At 44.0% G+C, this 10,422-nt stretch overlaps 1 protein-coding gene across 11 annotated transcripts in view; it reads right to left on the bottom strand.

Moving 5' to 3' along the window:
* Nucleotides 1–6,885, bottom strand: part of MYBPC1 (myosin binding protein C1) — a 362,797-nt gene extending 355,912 nt beyond the window's left edge. For all 11 annotated transcript variants that reach the window (XM_069229024.1, XM_069229023.1, XM_069229030.1 and 8 more), the window contains exon 1: nt 6,629–6,885. In XM_069229024.1, the coding sequence (XP_069085125.1) occupies nt 6,629–6,653 (25 nt within the window). In that variant the 5' untranslated portion in view covers nt 6,654–6,885. The remainder of the gene's footprint in view (nt 1–6,628) is intronic.
* Nucleotides 6,886–10,422: the final 3,537 nt, after the last annotated feature.

Consider the following 10,422-nt stretch of genomic DNA (forward strand, 5'->3'; position numbering starts at 1 on the left):
CAGCACACATGGAACACATACGCAAGCAAAAAACGAAAAGGAATAAAAGCATTCCTCCTCGTTTTGCCATGGCTAGTTTTTGGTGCTTTCACAGGTTTACACTTGCTCGTAAATATGGGGCACCGTCAAAAGCAATGGGTGTTGTGATGGAATGCCCCGTGCAACACCCATTGCACGCCCCTCTGACGCAGAAAACTGCGTCAGAGGGGCCCATATTTACAAGGAGGCGTATGGCCGCAAAAAGTGCCATTGCACCTCCTTGTAAATATAGAGCAGTGGTTAGCGCCACCGAAGCATCACGAAAAGTGACGCCCAGGGGTCGCTAGGGGCTCTTAAATCTGCCCCATTGTCTCTCCCAGTCTAATCTTGGCACAATTTGGATGCATGCTGTTTCTGTATGCCCTAAACAGTTTTTATTTCTAACCCAATATAATACTTAGAGAATTTAATAGAGGAAATTCTGAAGTCCGTCACCACAGTGACCCGCAGGAAATAAAAAGACAAACTTACAAGCTGCCCTTCTCTGAGGGACAAAACTCCTCAGCTGTCATTCCATCAGAAACGTCAACCAGCAGCGTCCTCATAGCGCTCAACTCCGTCTGGCTGCAAACATTTGACAGCCGCCAAGAGTTATGCAACCAGCATTCAAGAGACCCCCTCACGTTAGAAATGACGGACAGGCTCTGAGGGTCTTTCTGACTTCCAGGGCGGGACGGCCTATGGAACATGACTTTAGCTACGACGAATAACCGAAAGACAGCTGAGCGCGAGCCAGCCTCGCGTGGAAGCAAGACCGTACCAAGGGAGCAGTCAGCGGGGTTGCCAGATTGTGTATTCAGATTTAAAAAAACACGCACGTCGCTCGCGAAAATGTAATGGAATATGTCTTGGGGAGAATGCTTTGTGTGTGCGAAAAAAGTGTGAAACTCGTTGCTCATACACTGATTCCTAGAGTTATTCCCCATTCTTGCACTAATACCACCCCTTGTTATTACTGTAGCCACGGTGTCGGCAATTCCAGGCGCAGTTATACATCATTGGTTTTCCCCCACACCTCTTACTGAGGGCCAGGGTGTTCACTTGCCTGGTCAGAAGTCATTGATGACATTTATTAACCCTAGTTCCTTGGTTAATTTTCACAAGAAAGCAAAAAAGAGACATTTAAACTGGAGAGAAGGGCTTCGGTGGGCAGTGATAATCTGTTGATGATGTTTACCACCTTCCCAATGCCATTGGCCATCCACATACCTTAAAGTCACATCTGACCTACATGTACGCTCCTTTGTTTAGTTGTGGCCTTCACACTGAGAATGAGGGATTATGAACACTGGTTCCAGGGTGTAAATGTTATAGGAATGTATATTTCTACCTACCACAGTCTTCTGAGATACTGAAATGATATGCCGAGGTTTATTTCACAGGTTCCGAGTGGGGCGTGTATTTCCCAAACATAGTCAGTCCAAATTGGCAGGAATACAGAATACTATTCTTCCTGGGGATCCCGACAGGTACTCGGTAAAGAGCACTTTACAATTTATTCGGAAAAGGAACATAGATTTTACATTTTTTGCAAGATGTTGCCACCTAGTCTGTTTTTCTTTTAGAAGAAGCTCCACGTGTGCAGGTGTCAATCTTTAAGAACAATATTCATTCCAAAACTTAAACAGAGACATTTATCAATAAGAATTGAATGCTGTGAATTTGCTTCTACTAGTAGAGGCATGCTCTGTGCCCGCTTTGGTTCACTCCTCACTCAAACATTTTTCAGTGGTTTCCCTGATACAGCAGGAATGGTTAGCTTGGTCCTGGGTAAGGTCCACCCTGGGACATGCGTATCAGAGCTCTTGCTGATATCTGACTGCCCTCACATGGTGTCCACATTGCTTATGGGATAACTTGCAGGTGCTTTCAGGCTACATCCGGTACGATGCGTCAGTACTTTAGAACACACGATATGAAACATTTTGGATACTCAGTCCAATAAAGAAAGACAAGAAGGAAGGAATGTTTTTTAAAAAGTATCAACACCACAATATTCTAACAATCAATAAAGGCTGTTGGTTGTCCAAAGCCAGCAAAAGCTAACTAAAACTGACAGGAGACGAGTCTGCTCAATGTGAATTTGCATTTTGGTCCATCAACTGCACACTTTCCTGGGAGCCATATTTTGACGGTTAGAGGGATAAAACAATTTGGAATTCTAGGTCGTTGGTGTATAATTAGAAGATATGCTTGCAGACATCATTGAAGGATATGCAGTATTTTGAAATCTACTTTATGCTCCAGCTGTCCGACCCCCCTCTTGCTGAGGTGGAATGGCTAGATTGTTTCAGGCCAGTGGAAGATACATAAACACTTATAGTAGCTCCTGGTCACATTTTGTGGGAAATCAGGCAGGTGGCCTTAGTTTGAGCTTCTTGTGCATTTTGACAGATCAACGAAAACAGAAAACAGAAGAAAACAAGATCAAGGAAAGAAACAGAAGAATTGATGGCTTTTGTTACAGCATACCTAAATGTGTTTTATCTAAATGTAAGTAGGTGATTCTAATCCACTGCAAGCTAAATAGCACCCCCTTTTCCTCCCAGTGTCAATAATTAGCTCAGATAATTGAATCTGCAATACATAGAGCTTTAGCTTCAATCTCATATCATGTGATTAAAGGCAGGTATTGTGATCACATATTGTCCTCTTCAAAAGGAGGGCTGGAAATGGCGTTTTCGAGTTCAGTTTTGGTTGTGTGGTTTTATTTGATATATGCACATTTTAGCACCTGAAAAGGTCGCATTCCAACATATTCAGACAACTGACATACTTTCAGCCAAGGGGGTTTTTCAGGGCTTTTTGCGGTTGATAGGTGCATTGTTAGATCAAAATCACAGTGGATGACTGAAACAAGCATTCTGATACCAAGATAAACCAAAATGTTTCTGGCAGTGGGCAGTCTTGGTGAAAGAAGTTCACAAGTATGACAAGCTGTCATGGATTTTGCCAGAAAGCTTTTATTCAGCTACGGAGGTAAGAACAAGTTGGGTAATGCCTAAAGGCTGTTGGATAGAATTGTCCAGGTATGACCAACCAATGGAGAACATTTCCGGGTGGTACCTGTACGAAGTAATGTAAAAGTGGGACACTGACCATATGCTTGTCTGTGAGTCCAGGATATTCTGAAGGGCATGATGGAGTTGAATAGCTTCACTTTCTGCAAAGTTTGTTTTCAAATTGGCACTACTCTGTATGTTGTCACTGTCCTTTTTCATTATTGTGGTCTTTGGTACCTGTTGTACAAGAATTTGGTGAGTGAATAAAGGTGTATGTGTCACTTATCAGAATTTGCTTGATGGAAACATTAAAGATCGTTAGGTGTCGACAGAACTAATACACTGTTGTAATGAGTGCCCCAAACAGCTCATTTCCCTAGCGACTTTTAGCCTGCCTGTGATTCGATGTTAATTAATGACCAAAATACTCCTGCACGGTGTGTGCCAACCACTTTGGAGACATCTCTTTAATTGGGGCTCCTGGGACGCATGGCAGGTCAGTCAGGAAGGACATGGGACCAGCTGCCTACGACCGAAATGCTTCAGAAAGGTGTCGGCTCTTGGTTTCATAGCCTGGATTAGGATCATGTATTAATAAGTGCATTTGGCATGGCTATTTATGGGTATCCAGTCCATGGAGCATTGTGTGCCAGCGGCATAGCAGCAACAAGAGTGCAGATCACGCGTGCCCAGACAATATGCCACCTTCCAAGTGCTTCATCAGGCTGTGTTTATGAACAAAACTCAAGAGAGTATACATAGAGAAGCTAATCATAGCCAGTGGGACCAGGGCAAATGTTGTCTACCATAAAAGGGTCAAATTAGTTAGTTTGATTATTGGCGCTTATTGCATTCGATCCAACAGTATTTGAAGAAAATAGGATTCACCACAAGGGAGCTGAGAGCTGTGCAGATGCGAACTGTACAACTGACTCCTGATTAGGATTCTGCACCTAGGTTTGCTATTTCATCATGATGCACTTTTTCCTTTATTTTGAAGCCCATTGTTTTGATTTGATAAAACACCTGCCTGGGGAGCAGTAGATGCAGTCTCTATACTTGTTCCACTCTCTTTCCTAACACAACCTAAACTTGGCAGTGGCAGTCACAGTAGAGGGTCCCATGTGTTGTAAAGATTCAGGATCAGTGGTGGGATTAAGCAATCCATTAAAAGAGAGAAGGGCCAAATCTATCCGATCCTAGACCTGGATGTAAAACTGCACCAGCTGGAAGGGCTCAGGAGCACAGGCTCAGCCAAAGCCCAGCCTTAAGTGTGATATGCAGTGCATTGCACGAGGCTCCTTCCGCTGGAACTTCAATATCCTTCAACAGCGCATCAATTTATGAGAGTAATTGGTTTCCACTACACGTGTTTTGTGTGATGACTAGAATTCAATACTTTGAGCTTGATGATGAGATAATTACAGGTGAAGCAACAATTTTGTCCATTTGTTTGGCATATTTAGTGTATTTAGTAAAGAGAAGTCTGAGCCATAAAACATAATTCTCCCCAGGGAGGCTTGGTCACTCTTAGATGTGTTCTGCTGGGCAGGTTGTTGGCAGTGAGACCAGGAGCCCGAGTCGCTTTCTTGCTTGACCATCTGTGTAGTCCTATGAAGATCACATTATCTCCTTATGCTTCATCCCTTTATCTGCCAACACTTTGAGTGGCTTATAATTGTCTAAGTGTCTGTCTCCAGGATAGGAGCATGTTGTAAGTGGGTGTGGAGGACTGGCAGTGGTGTGCCCATCTGCAGTATTGATGACTGCAGCTTAAAGACGGTATTAATGATCAACTACACTGGTCACGTTGCAAACGGAAAAGTCTAGTGCCAGGTCTAGTTGCTCTTCGTCTAATGCATCCACATCAGGAATCCATGTTTGACATCACGGTCACAGCTTTAATTCTCTGACGGAGCCTTTCGCCATTCCAAGGTCAATACAATTAATACCATTTAGTTAACAATAAACATATTTTATTTAGCGCCAAGATGAGCATGCATTTTCAAATACACATTTCTTGTTTACAAATATGCATTAAATCCTACCCACTTCAATGGTACACCGTTTATCAACCCATTAGGATAAAAGACTGAGACAACCACTTCTAGATTTCAATCTGTAACTCACTGCTCAACACTTGAATGAGGGCATTTAACAGATGTTCAAAAGTAGTGATGCAGAGAAATATTTAAACAAGCAGCAAATTCTACATTTTATGTCTGCAATGAGGGCATTACTTTTACAACAATCAAGAAATTACTCAAAGCAGTGGAGCGTCAGCACTGATCAAAAGTCCAGTTAAAATCTCTAATTTTGCAAATTTTAAGAATTGTACTTCCAGTAAAAATCATAAATTTTGCAAATTTTTTAAATTGTAGTTTTACAACAGCAATCTGTTCAATGGTGCTTGAAATTTTAAAACATATGTGCCAGTCAGGTAATTGAGACTTCGTTTGATTAGATTAGGACTGAAAATTGTGAAATTAGCCCAACAAATATTGCAAATGCTGGGTCAGTCTCTGATTTATTACGTTGTGAAAGGGATGCATAAATGTCGTAATGCTTATACATCTATTTAATCTAAAATAAAAAATGCATTTTTTTCTGCCTGGCAGTCTTATCCTCTGTTACTTTATTCTACACTATGTCATCTCACGAGATCCCAAGCTGAATCATGCCATATGATACCTCTTCTATGTTAATTATGCTACAATGTAAAACAGCATAAATTAAGCTATGCTCCGTATTGCTTTGCCGTGTTTTCTTACAATAGGCATGCTGTGTTGTGGTATACCATGGCATTTGAACGTATAGCATGCCACTGCATTTCTTACTGTCATGTTATGGTACTAGGCCTGGCGGATTCGGCCGTGGTTCTGCTAATATATGTGATGTTTACATTTCATAGTGTCCAGTGACACTTGTAGGAGCTTCACGGTGAACGAAGAAAGTACTCGGGAAAAGGCAGGTGTCTAACTCAGCCAGCACTACGTATTGCATCTACAAACCACTAAACTTACTCAAAACATCATCCCACCTGCATTCACGAAACACCACAAGGCGGATCTGTTTCGACTTTCCAAGCTACCAGTCTTCTGACACCACCTCAAAATCACCAGTACTCGAATGCATAAAGCAACTCAGATCCACCTGAGGCCCAGACTGAACCTATCCCTACAGAAAATGATTCAAAACCACTTATACCCCAACTGCAACCAAACCATCTCCAGAAATGACTCAAACCACCTGTGCACCTAACAACCTGAAAGCTACACTTCAGAAAGCTACTGGAGACTCACCAACTCCAGAAGTTACCCACCATTAGGCAATCAGTCCGAGCTCACCTGAACCCCTAGCACCCTACAACCTCCAGTCCACAAACCCTCAGAAACCAGCTTAGGCCCAAGCTGTTCCCCAAATACCGACTCTCCTGTTATGAAAGAACAAGCTAAGATCCATGTGTGCCCCAGCACGCGGGCACACCAGAGGTTTCCACACACAACGCTCAGAGGTGCACCCAGCAAGAGCCATTGGTGCGCAGCAAAGGCTCCACTGAGAACAAAGTCCCCGATGATCAGGCTCACCTGTTTTCTTCGTGGGTTCCGGCATATTCCCAAAGAGCAGTAACCCTTCAGAAGGAAACAGTGGCTCGAGGCCCGGCCCTGGGGGACAGTGGGGAGATGCGGATCAGCGTGACAGCACCGGGGCTGCTCAACCACAGCACTTTATATACGGCACCGGGACACCAATCAGGCTGCCCCCGCCCCGCCTCCGATGCCAGCCTCCAGGACCCCTTACATCTGTCGCCTGTCCCCTCTGTTCCCAGGGCTTTGGGAAGGAATCTCTGCAGCATCTCATGTGGCCGATGAGAGCATCTCTGATGTGCTAAATTCAGCATCAGGCAGAGGAATCAAAGCGATGCTGCCAGGCCCCCGCGGGCCAGGGGGCTCTGCCATTCTCTTGACATGGAGGCGATAATGTCACGTTTAAAACGACACTGCCTGTACATGATGTCTTTAGTCTGAAGTTTTACTTAAAACCATCAAACCTAAAAGTGCCCTTCGCTTGTCGATAATGTGCGCTACCACTATGGTGCCTGAACTGGAGGGTGCCACTCTTTATTAAAAGGCCAAAAATAGCAGCTGCTGTTCAGATATCACTCACCACAAACTCAATTTTCTCGTGGTTACTTTTATGACCCAGCTAAATGTTATTCTCTGCCTCTTCATGCACAGTGTTAACTGTCTGTGCGTTGTTGAGCTGTCTCTGCCTGCCTCTTGGCGGGTCTCCCTGCCTCCCCTGCGGTCCCCTGCCTCCCCACACACAGCCACGCTGCTCCCCCGGTAAAGCTCTCTTCCTGTCGCCTGCATAGCCCTCCTGCTGGGTCCCCTGCACAGATCTGCCTTCTTTTCCCTGGATAACTCGTTTGCATCCTTTCCACCCACACCTCTTTATTATCGCTCTGCCTCCCCGACACAGCTCCCTGTTCCCTAGTCTATATGGAAATCTATCTGCCCCTTTCTACTCTCCAGTACCTTCCTAAACCCCACTCCTACCTCCCCCCTGTACGGGTCTCTATCCGCTTCCCCTGCACACCTGTTTTCATCTCTGTTTCCAAAGCTCCTCACAGGTCTACCTGCAGAGCTGTATTTACGCTTCTACAGCTCTCCCGCCTTCCAGAGCATAGTTCTCTTTGCCTTGTGCCATGGACCTGCACCTCCCTCTCCACGCACAGAACTCAGTTTGTCTCAAGTCAACTATCATCAAAGACCATGCCCCTCTCTTGCCCTATCTCCACCTCCCCTAAGTACAGTTTTTATGCCTCTGCAAAGCCTTTTCTCTTGGTCTTAGAGCAATCCCTCCTTGCTAGACTGTCCATGGTGAGAACGGATGTATGATGGAACAACGCATGTGTAAATCACGCTTGCCTTAACAACGCCGTCTCAGCAATGACCACATCTTCACCACGCATGCCTTTACCATGAATTTGGTTTTAAAAGCATGTTTGGTAAAGGAACATACGTGGGTTATGCTCGCCCGCCCTCATTTTGAGCTCTATCAGTTTGTTAAGTGCCTGCAGTGTCTTGTCAATCCCCATTATATGATCTGCCAAAATAATGAGGAGGTCAACCTGACGTTCCCGTTTGTCTGCCTGCCGGCATATTGTTGATAACATTGCCTCCTTTGTGAACAGGAGAGCCCCCGTGTACCATTAGGTACTTCAATGTTTGCTGTTAGGGATGCTGCATCTGCTGATATTTCTGGGGTTAACGTCCTGATTGGTTGACTAAGGGCCTTTGAGCTGATAGTGGAAACCACCACCTGCTGGCACCCCATATACCAGCAGAGGCTCCAATGTTTGCTGAATCAGATGCTGTGTTTACTGGTTTTTCCAAACTTGAAGCATTAATTGCTCTATGGGGATATTTATACTGGCTGTCCAGATCTCCTCCTGCTGAAGCCTCTTGGTGGTGCTTAAGGTGGACTTTTGTCAAAGGTAAATATGTCCTTCTCTGGTGGGCCGCTGTTACAGACCAAAAACGGGCTTAAACTGACTGCAGTAGTGTCCATTTGTCGACATGCCCTTTGTAATGTGGCTAGAAGTGGCATAAGAGGAGTTTTTTGCATTGCCTTGACGTCACTCATGATTGAGGACGTTTCTATGAGTTCTATCAGTGGTTGATCCTGCGTTCCAAGGGACTTGGATTGATTGACTGGGTCAGAACTTGGGCTGAGGACATCCCCGTTGTTTAGGAAGGAAAGGTTCAGGGATGAGAGTGACACTAATGAACTACTTTTACCTCTGTTGTGCCGATATTTGCATTAATTTCACTTGAAATTCTTAAGCTTAAATTGATTCCCTCGTGTATTTTCTGTGACTGTGAGCAAATTCCTATTCCCTGATATGGGGCCCAAAATTACTGGCATAGGTCGTGCGCTATGGGGATTGGTTGTCCTATCTGTTTCTTTGTCTAACATTTTCTGAATCAAGAAGTCCATTATTTTGAGACCCTACTTTTTTTCACACCAGCAAGTGTGCCCCTTTTTTGGTTTCTGATTCAAAGTGAAGGAGTCCAAGTCAAATACCTCTACTTCCTCCACAACTAATGCTGAGACCTGGTCAGGTGTTCGTGACCTTTTTAATGGCTTTTTCTTGGGCTGCCCTGAGTCTCTCTTCATTTTACCTGATCACATTGTTGTATGTTCTCTAATTTGTTATCTGCTTCTCCACTCAATCCTTTTTACTGTATACATTTTAGCTTAATGCTGTAGATCAATCCCTTCCATGTGGCTTTTATATTAAACATAGGGCGATGTGTCACCTCTCCTCACACAGTTTTTCCACAGCAATTGAGGTGGGGAGAGGGCCACAAGTGCACCTATCTTGGTCAGGATGGAAGGCTTTTTGAAGGAAGGTTTGAGGGCGGAAGGCAGGTTATCTCTGGCTCCACTCCTGCACCTAAAAGGCCCAGTTTTTTAAATACTGGAAAACGTTCCTTCCCCCTTACTAGATGGTGGTCTGCTGGGCTGCTGGGCACTGCCTCGCCTCCCCTCACCAGCTTTTCAATGGTAGTGCAGGTGGGGAGACGGGTATTAGCATGCCTTACTTATGTGGTTGGAGGGCTCTTAAAATGGAGGGGGACTGGGGTTCGCCTGGCTTAAGTTGGCTCGATGCACTCCTCCGAGTGTTAGCGGGCGGGGGTAGCCCACAAGTCCTATCAAGCGAGAAGGAGAGCACTCTAACATTTCCACACTTGTATTACAGTTCACAATACCCATTGACCTTATGAGGGATTTAATTGTGTTCATCAAGAAATATGCCTTTACATGTCTTATTGTCACTTACAATTAAATGAATAAATGATACACCTTACCACCTTTTGTTTGTATTATGACTCTCCATGGATTGACCATGGATGTGCAACTATTTTGCAAACACCAACTCCCATCTTTACTACTCAAAGATGGCGCTGGTTAGCATTGGAGGAACGTTTTACAAAATTAAGAAAATAACGCATTTAACCAATAATAATGTGCATAATTAAGGTGTACACTTTAATGTAAATCAAATGCTTTTAATGCTTATTTGTAGTAGGCTATTATAGTTAGATGTGTTAGGCTTGAAAATCTGAAGCGGCATGTCATGGCAAGCTGACCTTGGTTTCCTTTTTCCTGACCTTCTCATAGACATATTTTTCGTAATAAATATTGGTAATTGTTTAACTGTGTAAATGTTTCTACTTACACAAAACACTGTAGAATCAATTAGTAGCTTGTATGCAGTGAGGTAATGTGAAAGTTCATATAGATTGATGCAGCACTTCTAATGGGAGTGCATTATGAGAATATTAAATAGAATAACATTATGCTTGATAAG

This window comes from Pleurodeles waltl, chromosome 4_1 (genome assembly GCF_031143425.1).
Source record: "Pleurodeles waltl isolate 20211129_DDA chromosome 4_1, aPleWal1.hap1.20221129, whole genome shotgun sequence".
NCBI classification, from domain to species: Eukaryota; Metazoa; Chordata; class Amphibia; order Caudata; family Salamandridae; genus Pleurodeles; species Pleurodeles waltl.